General features: G+C 43.3%; 1 protein-coding gene across 1 annotated transcript; it reads left to right on the top strand.

Moving 5' to 3' along the window:
- Positions 1–2,249: 2,249 nt before the first annotated feature.
- LOC147115484 (extracellular calcium-sensing receptor-like) lies at positions 2,250–17,828 on the top strand. The gene is made up of 6 exons (XM_085989595.1): positions 2,250–2,506; positions 3,026–3,317; positions 8,933–9,766; positions 11,536–11,763; positions 12,731–12,854; positions 16,887–17,828. The coding sequence occupies exons 1-6, from the start codon at positions 2,250–2,252 to the stop codon at positions 17,795–17,797; spliced, it is 2,646 nt and encodes an 881-aa protein (XP_085845721.1). The 3' UTR covers positions 17,798–17,828.
- The last annotated feature ends 1,649 nt before the right edge of the window (positions 17,829–19,477 follow it).

Below are 19,477 nucleotides of genomic sequence, written 5' to 3'. Positions count from 1 at the left end.
TGCCTATGTTGATTTTCTGCCAACATTGCAAAACCAGCCCTAATATTTGGAGAAACTGCCCTTACATTTTTAGTCTTGTTGGTGCAAAAGAGGTGGAGACACTATCGTGATCTGTACCACTGCTAAACAGTTCTGTGGCATTTTAACTGTGACACGATAACAATTACACAATTGCACAAATATTCAATTTTCAACATGGAACCTTCCTGGAACTGACTTACATTGGTTCCCCAAAATAATGATGAGTTCAAAGTATGGCCCTTGTTGACATTGCTTCTACATCTCCTCCACTTCTTTTCCCATCCAGCTGATGTAACACAACTATTGCATTGAATGGACAAGTGGGTAATTATTTTACTACATGCATGTGATTTATAGCTAAAAACAGCATTATTTGTCCCTTTTTAAATAGTTGTCTCACTTCCATTTCACACTTCCTCATACTAGATGTTTCTGCATTGACCTATTAGTTGAATGTTTTGCTCCTATGACTTTGCCAATATTGCTCTGGATCCAAGCATTGGGAGCCAAATAAGAAAGTAAAATGAATTTGAAATGCGTTGTCTGTCATTACATAGTCAAACATTTTGCAGACAGCAGACAGATAACTGACCGGCTGTTGGGTGGTATGGTTGAGGGAGGAATGTTGGTCAGGGTAGAACACCCTGCTCTCTTTGATGTTCTGCTCAACCAGCCTCGGCTATGTGTGTTCTCCGAGGGCTGGCACTTCCAGCAGCATCCTCTTAGTATTATAAAGGAGTTCTAGCTGCCTTGTAGGCTCAACTATGAGAATGGATCTTAAACCCACATTCTCATAACTTAGAAGCAAGAGTGCTACCAACTTAGCCAATCTGACTCCTAGCTTAAAATCGTAGAATCATATAGCACAGAATAAAGGCCATTTGGCCCATTGTTCCGATGCCAACTCGTTTAAAGAGCTATCCAATTAGTTCCACTCCCCCACTCTTTCCTCATAGCCCAGCACTTGCTACCTTATGTCCTCCATGTTTTCAACTATTTGCTTCATTTTGGATATTATACAGTATAATTCACCAAAATAGCACAATTTAATAGAAAACAGCAAAGGGAAAACTGCAAATGCAGGAAATCTGAAATAAAAATAGAAAATCCTGGAAATACATTGCAGGCTAGTGAGAGAAAAGATACGCTATGACATTTTGGGTGTGCAAAATTTATTAGGGATGATCAGTGATCACAGAGATTCATTGCTATTCTAAAGGAGTGTTGTCACTGTGTTAGGCCACTTTTTAAGCAGGAAAAATCCATACATTCAGGAACAACCTGTTCTGAAAATTCAGTTCATTTCCTACCCAAGTAGACTTGTGCTTCTCGTACCCTGTGAACTGGAAAATTATATTCCTGTTCCCTGCTTCTTCACGCTGACACTTGTTATCAAAGAAAGAAAAAAAAATGCATTTATATAGTGCTTTTCATGACCACTAGATATCGCAAAGTGCTTTACAGTCAATGAAGTACTTTTGAAGTATAGTCACTGTTTTAATGTAAGAAACACAGCAGTCAATTTGCACACAGCAAGCTCCCACAAACAGCAACATGATAATGACCAGATAATCTGTTCTAGTGATGTTGATCGAGGGATAAGTATTGTCCAGGATGAACTCCCCTGCTCTTCTTTAAATAGTGCTGTGGGATCATTTACATCCATCTGAAAAAGCAGACGGGGCCTCAGTTTAACATCTCATGTGCAAGATGGCATCTCCGACAGTGTAGCATTTCCTCAGTGCACCAGCGGAGATTTTTGTGCTCAAGTCTCTGGAGTGGGTACTTGAACCCACAACCATCTGACTCCAAGGCTTGGGTGTTACCAACTGAGCCACAGCTGACACAAGGGAGGAAAGCTATCAAACACAAGTAAACTTACTTCACAAACTACATAAACTGCATTATCTATTTACCAAATAATTTATTCTTCCAAGTCTACAGTTTGCATAATACAAGGTAGAAATACTGGAAAAACAACCTTCTCATCACTATTCTAATCACAACAGTTCCCCCTTACATTGTTTTCCAGTGTGACTCAATGTAATTTGACCAAAGGTTAAACTAACTTAGATGCAGACAATGTAACACAATAATCATACAATATGCTGCAGGGGTTGCTAAACCTGAACTTCATGTGGGATTTCTATTACTTTAATTAAGTTTTTGCATGCCTGCTCATTTGTGAATAATATCTCAATATAAGACAGGATATGTGCTGCGCCTAAATGATTGGTGCAAACTACCAGCAGCAGACACCACCAGTAACAATTGCAATGTATTTTCTGTGTTCGGTGTTCCTTGTTTTGGTGACTTGTATATTGACCAAGGACGATCCAATTTGTAAACTTCAAGGGAGGTTTAATTTGCCAGAACTCGCACAAGACGGAGACATCATCATTGGTGGAGTTTTTCCCATTCATTACCGAGGAGAGCTTCCAGGGACTTCCTATCAAAGTCGACCGGAGACCCCGAGGTGTATAGAGTGAGTGGGGGACTTTTTGATGATATTATTCATTAACATCATCTTTAAAGGTGGAGAAAGAAGCAGAGACACAGCGAGATTTCAGGAAAAAATTCCAGAGAGTAGGTCCAAAGTGGCTGAGGGCAGAGGAGGGAGGGTTGCACAAAAGGCAAGAGTTGGAGCTTCTAAAGGTGTGGGAGGGATCTAGGGCCAAAGGAGATGCTGTCACCAAGGGGCACAATTTACAATGTATAGATGTACATTTCAATTGCCTTTACATTAATTTCTTGATCGATTGATGGAAATTCATATGCACCTAGTGAAATTATGAGCTGCACTATTTATGTATCATTCTCTCGAGTAGAATATCACTGCCACACCCTTATTTTGTTATTTCTCAAGAGATTGGCGGATGTAATTGCATAAATGCATGTACTCAGTATGTGTTGCTGGTGCACATATTGTATGATAGACCTTGCTACATGAATACGTTTGATTGATGTGCCTTTTACACAGTCAAAATGTTTGTGTTTCCAACAGTTTTAATCTGAGAGCTTTTCGCTGGGCTCAGCTGATGATCTTTGCTATTGAAGAAATTAACAATGACCCCACGCTTCTTCCCAATATCACGCTGGGTTATAAAGTTTATGACTCCTGTGCCACCCCAGCTTTAGCTCTTAGAGCGGCCCTGACACTCCTTAACGGTCAAGAGGAAAATGTTTCACTTTTGAGATGTCTTGGAGGCACTTCAGTGCACGCGCTTATTGCTGATGCCGGCTCAACGCAATCCATAACAATCGCTAGGACAGCAGGGCTTTTTGGAATACCGATGGTAAGTAGAACAACACTTACCATGAAGCTGTCACTCAACCTTCCCAGTTGCTCGGAGGCGAAGGGTAGTAGACATTTGGAACTCTCTCCTTCAAAAGGCTGTGGATGCTAGGGCAATTGGAACTTTGAAGACTGAGATAAGTAGATTTTTTTTGTTAGGTAAAGCTGTCAAGGGATATGAAGCAAAGACAGGTAAATAGAGTTGAGGTGCAGACCAGCCATGATCTAATTGAATGGCCTACTCCTGTTTCTAATGATCCTATGTTCCTAAGTTACCGCTCTGAGTCATATTGACTAAGAAACATCCAGTGTTGATCCCTGGTCTGTGCTGAGTTAAATTGAGCTGAGCTTGGGCTGTGGTGGAGGTGCTGCTGTAGTCACACTGATGCTGGGGTAGGAAATGGAAAACTGCCCAGAGTTACATCCAGTGAGCCCTGCTAAAAGTGCGCATGAGCAAATTTTGGGAAGGATAGGATTGGACTCAGCTGTAATGTCCTTCACAGTCTCATAGCCTGCCCATACACCATGTTAAGGCTCACACAAGAATGCGTTAGGTGAGATAATGGAGAGCAACTATCTGATATGGAATTGTACTTTCAATGGGGATGGGTGAAAACTGGAGAGAAAAAGAGAAAACTGTTTATCAAAGTTATGAAATTGGATGTAGGTAATATTCAATCTAAACCAATTCTCCATTCTCCATTCAACTCACAATGTTGCTATTTAGCATCAACACACTAAGGAATGCCTAAGATAGATAGATGGACAAGCCCATAACTCACTAAATGAATTTGAGCCTTTATGAACAAGGGGATAGAGTGAGGAAGTGGAATAACACCTATTAGACCTATGTTCCAACCCAACTGAAAGTAATGGGATGAACGTCTTCTCTATTTGCTGGTTGTCGGGGTTCTATGTGAAATTGCTTTGATGAGATTCCTAGTTCCAGTTCCTGGTGTGTTTCAGCCCATAGTCCAAACTGGCAATTATTGGTAAATCTCACTTGGTTGCTGGTACTAGAAACAGAAAGAGTCAGACTGGTTTGGTGCTCTTTGGAGGTTTGTACTAAGGTATATTGTTAAGGCAAAGTAGAGGGAGCTTCAGTCTGCATCTAACCTGGGATCTTGATGCTACCACAGGATTTCTGAACGGAGAAAGTAATTTGTTTCCTAGTGCAAACTTCCATCTCTTTGGTACCTGGAATAGTTCCTAAAATAGTACCTTTTTAGATAGACCATAGCCTACAAATTACTGTAGTCAATATGAGTGGGCAAGGACTTAAAGCATTCTTATGACATTCCTCGACCATTATTCAAAGGGACATCAAATTTGATTAGGGTCTTTATTAAATTAAGGAAAGGACTGTCACATTCTGGAGGGGGAGGGTGAACAGCCAAAGGTCGTGGTCCACATTGGTACCAACGACATAGGTAAAAAGAGGGATGAGGTCCTGCAGCAAGAATTTAGGGAGCTAGGTGAAGGATTAAAGAGCAGGACCTCAAAGGTTGTAATCTCTGGATTACTCCCGGTGCCACGTGCTAGTGAGTATAGGAATAGGAAGATAGAACAGATGAATGCGTGGCTAAAGGGATGGTGCAGGAGGGAGGGCTTTAGTTTCCTGGATCACTGGGTCTGCTTCTGGGAAAGGTGGGACTTGTACAAGTCGGACGGTTTACACCTGAACCAGAGGGGAACCAATATCCTTGCGGGGAGGTTTGCTAGCACTGCTGGGGGGGGTTTAAACTAACTTGGCAGGGGAATGGGGTACAGAGTGGAGCTATAGTAGGGGGTGATTTACAGCCAAATACAGAGGAAAAAACAAGTCAGCTGGGAAGGCAGAGCAAATATGTGAAGGCAAAAGGGAATATGGCAGGGCTGGAAGGCATTTATTTTAATGCAAGGAGTCTTGCAAATAAGGTGGATGAACTGAAGTTGTTGTTGAACACATGGGAGTACGATATTGTTGCCATCACGGAGACATGGTTGAGGGAGGGTCAGGACTGGCAGCTCAATATTCCGGGGTATAGAATCTTCAGGCGAGACAGAGGGGGGTGTAAAAGGGGAGGGGGTGTTGCAATATTAATTAAGGAGTCAATTACTGCTGTAAGGAGGGATGATATATTAGCGGGTTCCTCAAATGAGGCCATATGGGTAGAACTTAAAAACAAAAAGGGGGCAAGCGCTTTGCTGGGAGTGTACTATAGGCCCCCAAACAGTCAGGGGGAGATAGAGGAACAGATATGTAGGCAAATCTCAGAGAAGTGTGAAAATAATAGGGTAATAATAGTGGGGGATTTCAACTTCCCCAATATAAATTGGGATAGTCAGAGTGTGAAAGGCTTAGAGGGTGCAGAATTCTTAAAGTGCATCCAGGAGAGCTTTTTGAGCCAACATGTAGAAAGTCCTACAAGAGAGGGGGCGGTACTGGACCTAATTCTGGGGAATGTAGCCGAGCAAGTGGTGGAAGTATCAGTGGGAGAGCATTTTGGCGACAGTGACCATAATTCGGTGAAATTTAAGGTGGTCATGGAAAAAGACAAAGAAGGCCCGGAAATAAGGGTTCTAAATTGGGGGAAGGCCGATTTTAATATGATAAGGCAGGATCTGGCCAAAGTGGACTGGGAGCAGCTACTTATAGGAAAATCCACATCAAAACACTGGGAGACTTTCAGAAGGGAAATAGAGCGAGTACAGCGCCAACATGTTCCTGTAAAGGTCAAGGGTGGGACCAACAAGCAAAGGGAACCTTGGATGACAAGGGAGATACAAAAATGCATTAGAAATAAAAGGGGGGCTTTTGGCAGTTACAAAAGACTAAAGACGGAAGAAGCCCTAGAGGAGTATAAAAAATGCAGGGGCATACTTAAAAAAGAAATTAGGAGGGCGAGGAGGGGCCATGAAATAACACTGGCGAGCAAAATAAAGGAAAATCCTAAGATGTTTTATAAGTATATTAAGGGCAAGAGGATAACCAGGGAAAGGGTAGGGCCCATTAGGGAACAAAGTGGCAATCTGTGTGTAGAACCAGATGATGTAGGCGGGGTTTTAAATGAATTTTTTGCATCTGTGTTCACTATGGAGAAAGACGATGCAGACATAGAAATCGGGCAAGGGGATTGTGACATACTTGAACATATTAGCATCGAGAGGGAGGAGGTGCTAGCGGTTTTAGCAGGCCAAAAAGTGGATAAATCCCCAGGCCCGGACGAGATGTATCCCAGGCTGCTGTGGGAGGCAAAGGAGGAGATTGCAGGGGCTCTGACACAAATTTTCAGAACCTCTCTGGCCACAGGGGATGTTCCAGAGGACTGGAGAACAGCTAATGTGGTACCATTATACAAGAAGGGTAGCAGGGATAAACCAGGGAATTACAGGCCAGTGAGCCTAACATCTGTGGTAGGGAAATTATTGGAAAAAATTCTGAGGGACAAAATTAGTCTCCACTTGGAGAGGCAAGGATTAATCGGGGATAGTCAGCATGGCTTTGTCAAGGGTAAATCATGTCTGACAAATCTGATTGAATTTTTCGAGGGGGTGACTAGGGAGGTGGATGAGGGAAATGCTGTGGATGTGGTTTACATGGACTTCAGTAAAGCTTTTGACAAAGTCCCGCATAGGAGACTGGTCAAGAAGGTAAGAGCCCATGGGATCCAGGGCACCTTGGCGCATTGGATCCTAAACTGGCTGAGTGGCAGGAGGCAGAGGGTGATGGTCGAAGGTTGCTTTTGTGACTGGAAGCCTGTGTCCAGTGGGGTACCTCAGGGATCGGTGCTGGGTCCCTTGTTGTTTGTGATCTACATAAATGATTTGGATGAGAATGTAAAAGGGATGATCAGTAAGTTTGCAGATGACACGAAAATTGGTGGGGTGGTAAATTGCAAGGGGGAAAGCCTCAGGCTACAGGACGATATAGACGGGTTGGTCAGATGGGCGGAAAAGTGGCAAATGGAATTTAACCCTGAAAAGTGCGAGGTGATGCATTTTGGACGGACAAATAAGGCAAGGGAATACACAATGAGTGGTAGGACCCTAGGAAGTACAGAGGGTCAGAGGGACCTCGGTGTACATGTACATAGATCTCTGAAGGCAGCGGAACAAGTAGATAAGGTGGTTAAAAAGGCATATGGGATACTTGCCTTCATTAGCCGAGGCATAGAATATAAGAGCAGGGAGGTTATGATGGAGCTGTACAAAACGCTGGTGAGGCCACAGCTGGAGTACTGTGTGCAGTTCTGGTCGCCTCACTATAGGAAGGATGTGATTGCTTTGGAGAGGGTGCAGAGAAGATTCACCAGGATGTTACCTGGGATGGAGCGCCTCAGCTATGAAGAAAGACTAAACAGGCTGGGGTTGTTTTCCTTGGAGCAAAGAAGGCTGAGGGGGGACCTGATTGAGGTGTACAAAATGATGAGGGGCATAGATAGGGTAGACAAAGAGGAACTTTTCCCCTTAGTAGGGGGGTCAATAACAAGGGGGCATAGATTCAGGGTAAGGGGCAGGAGATTTAGAGGGGATTTGAGGAGGAACTTTTTCACCCAGAGGGTGGTTGGAATGTGGAACTCAATGCCTAAAAGGGTGGTAGAGGCAGGAACCCTCACAACATTCAAGAAGCATTTGGATGAGCACTTGAAATGCCATTGCATACAAGGCTATGGACCAAATGCTGGAAAATGGGATTAGACTGGACAGGGATGGATGGGCGGCGCAGACACGATGGGCCGAAGGGCCTCTTTCCGTGCTGTAAATCTCTATGACTCTATGAGCACATTACCCTTAGTCGCTAACATGGCCAAATGCAAATTTGAGGTTCATAAATGTTAAGAATGTGTATGCGAGCTAATCACAAGGGATACTGGGGTTAGATTTCCAACTTGCCACCTGGGCGTAAAACTGATGTTGCGTATCAGACACCCATTATAGAAACCCGGCCTATTTTACTTTCCACTGAATTCAATGGAAATGGAAATGGGTGTGTTCTTATAGCGGGTGGCCGATCCACATCGCCAGTTTTGCGCTGTGGCAGCAAGTTTAAAATCAACCCCCCTACTTCTTGAAAGGACATTCTGAAGGCCAGGCTTCACGAACGATAATAAAAATAATGAACTAAAAAGTAGATCTGTAAATAGAATCATAGAAATTTACGGCACAGAAGGAGGCCATTCGGCCCATCATGTCTGCGCCGGTCGAAAAAGAGCTATCCAGCCTAATCCCACTTTCCAGCTCTTGGTCTGTAGCTCTGTAGGTTACGGCACTTCAAGTGAACAACCAAGTACTTTTTAAATGTGATGAGGGTTTCTGCCTCTACCACCCTTTCAGGCAGTGCGGTCCAGATCCCCAACACCCTCAGGGTGAAAAAAGCTCTCCTCAACTCCTCTCTAATCCTTCTACCAATTACTTTAAATCTATGTCCCCTGGTTATGGACCTCTCTGCTGAGGGAAATAGGTCCTTCCTATCCACTCTATCTGGGCCCCTCATAATCTTATACACTCAATCAAATCTCCCCTCAGCCTCCTCTGCTCCAAAGAAAACAACCCCAGCCTATCCAATCTTTCCTCATAATTAAATTTCTCCAGTCCTGGCAACGTCCTAGTAAATCTCTTTTAATGTTTTCACAGATTAGTTACTTTTCTTCGTGCATGTGCCTGAGCAATAAAAAGGAATTCCCAACTTTTTTCCGAACAATACCCAGCGATTATTTCCAGGTCACAGCATTTGTGCAGCTGGTGAAACACTTTGGTTGGACCTGGATGGCGGCGTTTGGATCCGACGACGATTATGGCCGCTTGGGAATTTCCGCCTTCGTGGAAAAAGTAACAAAAGTCGGAGTCTGCGTTGCTTTCTCTGAATTTCTCCCCAAAGTTTACACCAAGGAGAAAATTCTGCAGCAAGTTGAGCTCATTAAAAAGTCGAACGTCAAAGTTATTCTCGTTTTTTCTCCTGAGATAGATCTGAACTTCTTGGTGAAAGAACTGGTGCGGCAGAATGTCACTGGACTGCAATGGTTGGCGAGCGAAGGCTGGAGTACGGCAGCACTGCTCTCAGCAGCAGACAATTCTGGGGTTATGGGTGGGACATTGGGCTGGGCAATTCGTAGGGCTGATATTCCAGGAGTTAAACAGTTCCTGGCCAGGCTCCATCCATCTAAGTATCCAGGCAACGAATACATCAAGCAGCTTTGGGAAGCAGTGTTTCACTGCACATGGACATCATATAACAACACAGGAGAAACAATGCTTGGGGCTTCGAAACAGGAGTGTACCGGACTAGAAGATTTAAAGGACGTCCATAATGTGTTCACTGATGACTCGCAATTGAGAGTTTCATATAATACCTATAGAGGTGTTTATGCTGTGGCCCATTCCATCCATAATATGTTACTGTGTGAACAAGGCCAAGGGCCATTTATCAATAAAACATGTCCAGATGTTTCAAACCTTAAACCTTGGCAGGTAAGTTGTATATTCATAAAAATAACTACGACTTAAATGCACCCATGGTACAAATCATACGTGGTTAAAACTCCATTCGATTTACTTGATGAGCAATGATTTGTCAGATAATCCCAATGAATAGATAATAAGGTGCAAAATTGGTGGGTGTCAGAACTAAATGCACTTCAAGTCTGACTGTTGCTTTAAAGATAAGGAACAAATTTAAATTGAGAAGATAACTAACTTTCATAATAAGTCTCAGTCAATTCCAGATGTTTACTTTCTGAAATTACTGGTCTATCACCCATGCTGCAGTTCAAGGTAAATTTGAGGATATGCTGCTTTAACGGATTGGAGCATTATACCATAATAGAACTAATGCATTACTCTGCTGTAAGGGGAGGGCTGTGTGGAGCCTGCCTGTTTCTTAATGCTGTAAATAAGTATATTGTCCTTCGGGATGATTAAACTGAGGCCCCATCTGCCCTGTCAGGTGGACGTAAAAGATCCCATGGCACTGTGAAGAAGAGCAGGGGAGTTCTCCCCTGTGTCCTGGTCAATATTTATCCCTCAACCCAATACCTAAAACAGATTATCTGGTCATTTATTTCATTGCTGTTTGTGGGAGCTTGCTGTGCGCAAATTAGCTGCCGCGTTTCCTACATTACAACAGTAGCTACACTTCAAAAGTGCTTCATTGATTGTAAAGTGCTTCGGGACGTGCTGAGGTCATCAAAGGCGCTGTATAAATGCAAGTCTTTCTTTATTGTAAGGTCATTCAGAAGCAGATTATCATCAGTTATTTCAGTTTCACTGAAATTAGCAGGGAATGATTGGTTTTCCTTCGCCTAATACTTTTTTAAAAGTGTGAGATAGATATGAAGCACGTGTGACCAAATGTGATATCTGAAGTAAGATAGATACATTTGAAAACGTTTACATTTATAGATTAGACTGCAGCCATACTGACTTACTGGTCTGAAGCCAATAGTGGTAGAACGTGGAGATAAATTGGCAGCATCCCAATTATAGGCCAAACTCCATTCTTTCGGTGACTGTTTTTTTAATGTTAACAAAGTGTGGTTGGAAGTATCCTCTTCCCATAGCATTTAAAAGACTCCAAAGTGAGTTTAGAAAGTTCCCAGGAGATCCAGCCGATGGACTCTCACATCACTTGGCTTTAGTACATTCCAGAGGGAAAAATGGATCTGACTTGCATTTATGTACCACCGTATATGACCTCAGAACGTTCCAAAGAGCTTCACAGCCAATGAATTACTCTCAAATTGGAATCTTTGTTGTAATATAGGGAAATGAAACAAGCAATGTGTGCACAGCAAGATCCCACAAATAGCAATCAGATAAATGTCCAATTAAACTGTTGTAGTGGCACTGGTTGAGGGATAAAACATTGGCCAGGATATCAGGAGAACTCGTCTGCTCTTATTCAAAAAGTCCCAAAGGATCTTTTACATCCACCTGAGAGGGCAGACAGGGCCACAATTTAACATCTCATCTGAAAGGTGGCACCTTCAACAGTGCAGCACTCCCTCAGTACTGCACTGAAGTGTCAGCTGATGGTGTGTGGTCAAGTTCTGGAGTGGGGCTTGAACCCATGAACTTCTGACTCAGGGGCAAATACCTACTGGATACCCAAAACCAGTCCACACTTAGGTGAAAGTGACTGCATAACTGTTGCTCCACATTGAACCTAAATTGCACAACATTGGTTTTAAATATAACAGGTTTCCTAATATATAAGAATGTTCCATGATATCTTTGCAAAGGTCCTGCATTATCTAAAGGAGGTGAAATTTACAACAATGCTTGGAGATGAAGTGAGATTCGATGTCAATGGCGATCCTCTAGCAGCCTATGATCTCCTGAACTGGCAGCTGGACCCAGATGGAAACGTTAAGTATGTTAAAGTTGGCCAGTATGATGCATCTGTTGGCCCAGAGAACCAACTTGTGATAGAGAAGGAAGCTATAGTGTGGAGTGGAGGACAAAAAATGGTAAGGCACCATTATGCAATGCACCATGAGTATAATCAAAAATATGGGTGGCAAAAATCAGCAAAGATATAAGGATTAACTTCAGCAACAAATTAATGTTCACTTTTTTAACTAAGATAAAGGCCAAGAGACAGACAACCAAAGAAGGGGCACAGAGAGTGAGAGGCAGTGATAGTGGATTCTCATCCGGGTGAGAGGTGCACAGTTAGAGAAGACACAAGCAAATGTCAGGCAGATGTAAAGAGGAACGAGAAACACTTGAAAGAAATGCAGAGTGGGGTAGATCTTGACTTTATGCGATAGTGTAAAGCAGGTGATAGCGAGTTGGCAGCCTGTTTCACATCTCTCCCGTTTTTGATGGGAATAAAAATCGGGAGAGATGCAAAACAGGCTGCCGGCTCGCTAGCGCCCGTATTACACTACCGCACAAAGCCAAGGAGGGCGAAATTGGACCCGGGCGGGCGCACAAAGCAGGCGGAATCACATTTTTTGGCTGTTACATGACACGCCTGATATTCAGTTCAATTGAAGTCAGTGGGATCAAATATGGGGACGAGCGTATAACGGGTGACCGATGCGATACCGGCTCTTTTGCGGCCCCGCCTGGGTCCGATTTCATGCTGACGATCTACCCCAGTGAGAGACAGAAAAAAATTGAAACTGATCAAAAGATTCATGCAGTTAGAGAGATTAGAGCCAGATATATTTAAATGAATCAGTTGCTTAGTGTGTTTCTAATATTGTGATTCAGTTCTAATGTTAAAGAATACTGCAATCTGCAACATGCGTCAGTAAAAGCTAACCCCGATCAATATAAATTCATCAGTTTTATTTGTAGACTTGGGAACATGGAAGGTAGTGAAGAAGAGCTCATTATTTTCTCTGCAGGTTAAATAAACCCGGTTTGTAATCCTGCATAAACCACACATGTAATAAAACAGGAATGCATTATTCATTTCACGTTCAGGTCATCGAAGCAAGGTGCAGTGAAAGCTGTCTGCCTGGAACAAGAAAAGGAGCCATAGCAGGGCAGCCAATTTGTTGTTTTGATTGTATCCCCTGTGCTGAAGGTGAAATTAGCAACCAAACCGGTGAGTATATCTATCTATCTATCTATCTATCATCTATCTCTCTATCTATCATCTCTCTATCTATCTATCTATCTATCTGTCATCTATCTATCTATCTATCTATCTATCATCCATCCATCTATCTATCTATTATCTATATCTATCTATCACTCTATCTCTTTATCTATCTATCACTCTATCTCTTTATCTATCTATCTATCATCTATCTATCTATCATCTATCTATTATCTATATCTATCTATCTATCTATCTCGCTCTCATTCTCTCTCTCTAGCTATCTCTCGCTAATCCAGTGGCGCCCCGTTTGGGGCGCCAGTCTCGCCAGGGCGCCGGAAGTACCGCCCTGGAAGGAGTCGCGAATGCCCGCCGGAAATTCAGTTTCAGCGCCCCAGACGGAAGCGCAGCGCTACTCAAGGCGCCCTGCATTCGTCTTGGGGCGCTGCAACTGAAGTTTGCAGCACGACGTGCCACAGTGCCACACGCTGCGGCACGGTGCGCTGCGGTACTGCAGGCCTTCCTCCCCTTCTTAAAGGGGAGGGGCCTGCTGCAACGCGATCTGAGATCGCGAGTGCCAGCAAAAGAGCCCGGCACCGAGGAGAAGTGCCGGGCTCTTGGGAGACAGCCGGCACAATGCGGGGTGGGGGGGGGGGTGCTCAGGAGGCCGGGGACGGCTGCACGAAGAGGTGCTGGCAGGCGGCCAGCAAAAAAAATGGCCGCCCCGCACCTCAGCACCTCTACCGCCGCAGGTAGGCCCCCCTGAACCGGTCGCAAATAGCGACCGGCATTACAGCGGGGGGGGCGCTACCAAATTTCACGATCGGGGTGGTAGCGGGGTGCTGCGCACACCGATGATGTCGTCGGTGGCGGCACAGCACTACCGGCTAACGCCGCCATTAGCGCCCTGCTAAATCTCACGGGAGGCGTGGCTAGTGGCGCTAAACCCACTAAGTGCCCTCTTTGGGTGCTAACTGGTGGCGCAGCACACCGAATTTCTAGGCCATATATTTATCTCTCTCTATCTCGCTATCTAGCTCTCTATCTATTTTTATCTGTCTGTCTGTATACCTACCTACCTATGAAATTTGAAGAATAGCTACTTAGATGTTAATTGATTTCAGGATATGTCTCCTTAGAATATTTGGGTCTTGCGGTCTTAAAGGAACACCTTAGCAGCAGTGTAATACATCACATGTGACATGGTCTAATACTTCTGCCCATATAAAACAGTGTGGGGTGAAATGGGTCTTGGGCAAATGCACAAAATGGGCCCGAGCAAATCGGCAGCCCATTTTACACACCGCCCAATTTTCTTTCCCATGTCTTGTAAATTACGCTGAGCAATGCAGCAGGAAATCCGCCAACATGAAAGATGGACAGTTGCATATTTTTTAACTGCTAGTCAATTGTCTTTAGTGTTGCCCGCAGACAGTTTATGAATATAATTCTTTGTATACCTATGAAAGCTGGCAACTGAGTTCATTGAAAGACTTGAGAAATTTGCACCACAGATTCACTTAGTGGCCAGAGCCTGCAACTGCACTGTGACAGTTAATTGAATGAGAAAAGTTGACACAGCAATTTACAATGGGAAACATTGACAGAAAAGTCTGACCAAAAACCCGTGTCAAGAAATAAGAATTGTGGACAGGAAGTGTGATTTTTAATAATATATAGATAGATAGATATGCTGTGTATGCATTTCACAATTTGTAGCACTCACTGAAGTGAAACAGTAATGCATACACCTGGTATAGGTAGTGTACATATTGCCTATAGACTTCATTTACATTACGAATATGGTACAATGCCCTGAACTATCCTGTTCCATGTTTCACACATCAGGTTCCACCTGCCTCATACCCACTAATCTTAAAGAAAAAGAAAAAAAACTTGCATTTATATAGCACCTTTTACAACCGCAGGACATCCCAAAGCACTTTACAGCCACTGAAGTATTTTTGAAGTGTAGTCACTGTTGTAATGTAGGAAACACAGCAGTCAATTTGCACACAGCAAGCTCCCACAAAGAGCAATGTGATAATGGCTCGATATTTTTTTTTTTAGTGACGTTGACTGAGAGATAAATATTGGCCAGGACACCAGGGATAAACTCCGCTGCTCTTCTTTGAAATAGTGCCATGGGATCATTTATGTCCACCTGAGAGAGCAGACGGGGCCTTAGTTTAATGTCTCATCTGAAAGACAGCACCTCTGACAGTGCAGCACTCTCTCAGTACTGCCCTCGAGTATCATTGTCAATCTAGATTTTTGTGCTCAAGTTTCAGTGGAGTGGGACTTGAACCCAAACCCTTTGGACTCAGAGACAAGAGTACAACCCACTGAGCCATGGCTGACACTTGCCAGTAGTGGATACACACAGGATTGCTTTCTTTTGTCTCATACTCAAGAAATAAGTGGCCAGGAGGGAGCTAATACACAGAGAATAGCAGCCCGAACCTTTGTGTTTTGTAAACAGACGACTGGAAATATTTGCAGAAATTGGTGGAATCCTCAGAACATAGATGAGAATTAGCAATGTACACAGGTATTTCCAAATCATAGAATCTTACAGCATTCGGCCTGTCGTGCCTGCACTGGCTCTTTCAATGAGCTACCCAACTAGTCAAACTCCCCTGCACTTTCCCTGTAGCCTTGTCATTTTCTCCCCTTCAAGTATTCATCCAATTTCCCTTTTGAAAGTTAGTATTGAATCTGCTTCCACCATCCTGTCATGCAACGCATTCCAGATCATCAGAACTTGCTGCATTTAAAAACTTCCCCTCATCTCACCTCTGACATTTTTGCCAATGACCTTACATCCATGTCCTCTGGTTACAGACCCTTCTGCCATTGGAAACAGTTTCTCCTTATTTACTTTATCAAAACCCTTCACGATTTTGAACACCTGTGTTAGCTGTGGCTCAGTTGGTAGCGCCCTTGCCTCTGAGTCAGAAAGCTGTGGGTTCAACAGACCCATTCCAGGGACTTGAGCACATAAAGCTAGGTTGACACTCCAGTGTAGTGCTGAGGGAGTGCTGTACTGTCAGAGGTGCCGCCTTTCAGATGAGATGTTAAACCGAGGCCCCGTCTGCTCTCTCAGGTGGACGTAAAAGATCCCATGGCACTATTTCGAAGAAGAGCAGGGGAGTTCTCCCCAGTGTCCTGGGCCAATATTTATCCCTCAACCAACATAACAAAAACAGATTATCTGGTCATTATTACATTGCTGTTTGTGGGAGGTTGCTGTGTACAAATTGGCTGCTGTGTTTCCCACAACAGTGACTCCACTTCAAAAAGTACTTCATTGGCTGTAAAGTGCTTTTTAATTGCAAGTCTTTCTTTCTTTACCTCTATAAATCTCCCCTTATCCTTCCCTGCTCCAAGGAGAACAATCCAAACTTCACTACTCTCTCCACGTAACTAAAATATATTAGCAATTATGACTGTACTTTGCATGGATGAGATTTGGGTACCAGCTGAGCAATGAACTTTTCAGCATCCAAAAGCCATAAATAAGTTTAGCGATCCTGTATGTTTATTTTTAACCAGTTTTAAGTAACATCCGATAAATGGGGAAAACAAACAACTCAAATTTGGCAAATGTCATGGGCGGATGATAGAAAAAGCCTGTAAACCTGCAAGGGAGTCCTCGGCATTCCACCTATCAGGTAAAACACTTGAAACATCAGGTTTTAAACAGTCAAAAAATGGGTGAGAATGTCTGAAAACTGGAGGAAAAAAGTAACTGCCACGTCAAAATGTTTTCAAACCCTACTTGGCAAAGGCATGATCGGCTGATTGGCCTCCTTCTGTGCCATAAGATCTTATGACACAATAAAATTGAATGGGAAATGTTGAGTAGTAATTTACAATGGTAAAAGTTGATACAAAGCGTGACCAAAATCATGACAGGAAGTAAGTTTTTCTTTGGACAGGAAGTGGGTACCCTATTTATGATTTTGTTTTATAAATATAGAAAGATTTATCTTGGAATTTGTTGGGGAAAAAAATATCCTGTGTTGTCTTCTGCAGATTCAGTCGACTGCTTGACATGTCACTCGGATTACTGGCCAAACCTAAAAAGAGACACCTGCATCCTCAAGGAAATTGAGTTTCTGTCATTTGGAGACACCATGGGAATCATATTGACAACTTTGTCTTTACTTGGTGCTTGTGTAACAATGGCTGTTACCGCTGTTTTTTACCATTACAAGAATACGCCTATTGTCAAGGCCAACAATTCTGAGTTAAGCTTCCTTCTTTTATTTTCATTGGTACTTTGCTTCCTCTGCTCTCTTCTCTTCATGGGTCGACCGACGGTCTGGTCCTGCATGCTGCGACATACGGCATTCGCTATTATATTTGTCCTTTGCATTTCTTGCATCCTTGGGAAAACAATCGTGGTATTAATCGCATTTAGTGCAAGGCTTCCAAACAATGATGTGATGAAAAGGTTTGGCCCTCTGCAGCAAAGACTTTCCATATTTTCCCTGCCCTTAATACAAATTGTTATATGTATTCTGTGGTTGACCTTATCACCCCCGTTTCCTGCAAAAAATGGCGAATATCAAAGTGCAACCATTATATTAGAATGTGACGTGGGGTCAGTAATGGCCTTTTATTCTGTGTTGGGCTACATAGGCTTGCTATCTGTTATGTGCTTTGTTCTTGCGTTTCTAGCGCGTAAGTTGCCAGACAATTTCAACGAAGCAAAGTTTATCACCTTCAGCATGCTGATCTTCTGTGCAGTTTGGATAACTTTCATTCCAGCTTATGTGAGCTCTGGAAAATACACAGTAGCTGTTGAGATATTTGCGATATTGTCTTCCAGCTTTGGTTTGCTTTTCTGTATATTTGCTCCTAAGGTTTATATCATCCTATTGAGACCAGAACAGAACACCAAGAAAAATTTAATGGGCAGGCCGTCCGCTACCAAATTTTGAATGTTGGAAGGTTTATGACCTTTGGCCTGTCCAAAAGCAAGGCATAAAGCGGCCTGACTTTACTGTACTGCAATATTAAAGTTAGCATTTGCCATGTTTGTATATTGTATGATTGCATCATAGAGAAGATTCCTTGGAATATGTATGAGTGAAATTAAACAATAATTAAATGAGTGAGTGCTCATTTAGCCTTCCCCTTTATCAAACCTATCTAAAGAGTGGTGTTACGATAACTAGAATGACCTGGCCAATATTTATCCCTCAACTAACATCACTAAAACAGATTATCCAGTCATTATCACATTGCTGTTTGTGGGAGCTTGCTGTGCACAAATTGGCTGCTGCGTTTCCTACATTACAACCGTGACTACACTTTGAAAATACTTCATTGGCTGCAATGCACTTTGGGACATCCTGAGGTTGTGGAAGGTGCTATATGAATGCAAGTATTTCTTTCTTTTTCCTTCTTTCATAAGTAACAGTCCTTCACTTTTATTCATCAGGATTGCACAACTCAATTACACTCAATTTAAATAAAAACATACAAAAGCGCACCTATTGATATAACGTGTACAATTTATAGGATAATTCATCGTAATATCTCCAAGGTCACAGGAGCAATCAAAGCTCCCCCTAAGGTGCACGGCTGCGCAGCTGCGCACCAATCACGAGGTCCCGCGCAGGCTGCTCACCAGCGCTGCCGCTGGAAGGGTTACCGCGCTTGCGACAGTGGCCACACAGCAACTTTAAAGGACCCGCACAGGGAAAAAAAATTAGATTGAACATTGGTACCAACAATGATTTTTTTTAATGGAAAACCTAAGTCTACAGTGCAGGAAGCCACTCAGATGAAAAGAATGGAAGAGAAGATGTAATAAATCAAGAAATTTTGTCTAGGAAGCACACTGACTCAACCAGAAATGAATTCTTCAGTTATTAGCAGAACATTTAAAATACATTTCTACCAAGTAAGGTAATCACTCAAACTACATGGAAACACAAAATTAAAAGATATGGGGGAAAAATTCAGTTGTTTGCGCCTCCCGTTAGCGACTTAAGAGGGCGCTAATGGGGCGCAAAGCAACTAGCACCCGGGTGCGGCGATGTTTGTGCCGCTCGCGAAATTAACTAGACATTTTGCGGAGGTGCTAAACACTACCGCCACGATCTCCTGCGCCGGCAGATCGTGACGTCAGTCAAGAAGTGCGCAACGCCCTGGTAGTGCCCCGGACTGGATATTGAGTGGCGCCCCCTGCCTTATCGCCTGTCGCTAGCAATGACAGGTTGAGGGGAGCGTTTTGCAGTCAGAAAGGGACTGGGGGGAGCGCTATTTAAAGGCGACCGCTTCCTGCCGCCTTTTGTTGGTGACATTTTTGCACCACACATTCTGAGAGAGAGAGAGAGAGACTTCTGGAGAGATTCAACGCTGTGTGAAGGTGTGTTGGGTACTGAGCAGCACTTTGCAGGTTGGTTTTGATTTGCCCTTGTATTGATTTAGAAGAGACTATGGGGGCTTCACTCTGAACTCTTTCCCTGGGTCTCTCCATTGTTCTTTCCAGTAGATTTGATGTACAGGTCTCTCCAAGCCAAGATTCAAGGCTGCAATGAGCAGGATGTGGATGGAGAGCAAGATCGACCCTCCCCTTTAAGATAAAAACAGAAAATGCAAGAGAAACTCAG

Source organism: Somniosus microcephalus, chromosome 6 (assembly GCF_052327205.1).
Source record: "Somniosus microcephalus isolate GS21.2 chromosome 6, FLI_Smic_1.0, whole genome shotgun sequence".
Classification (NCBI taxonomy): domain Eukaryota; kingdom Metazoa; phylum Chordata; class Chondrichthyes; order Squaliformes; family Somniosidae; genus Somniosus; species Somniosus microcephalus.
The sequence above is the reverse complement of the archived record's forward strand: the minus strand, read 5'-3'. Positions and strand labels throughout refer to the sequence as shown.

What these genes read in the sequence shown, in the direction of transcription:
- LOC147115484 (XM_085989595.1), top strand. Translation starts at nt 2,250, where the DNA reads ATGATTGGTGCAAACTACCAGCAGCAGACACCACCAGTAACAATTGCA. An exon ending in GGCTTTTTGGAATACCGATG is followed by an intron (nt 3,318 to 8,932) that starts GTAAGTAGAACA and finishes ATGTTTTCACAG; the next exon opens with ATTAGTTACTTTTCTTCGTG. An exon ending in GGAGTGGAGGACAAAAAATG is followed by an intron (nt 11,764 to 12,730) that starts GTAAGGCACCAT and finishes TTTCACGTTCAG; the next exon opens with GTCATCGAAGCAAGGTGCAG.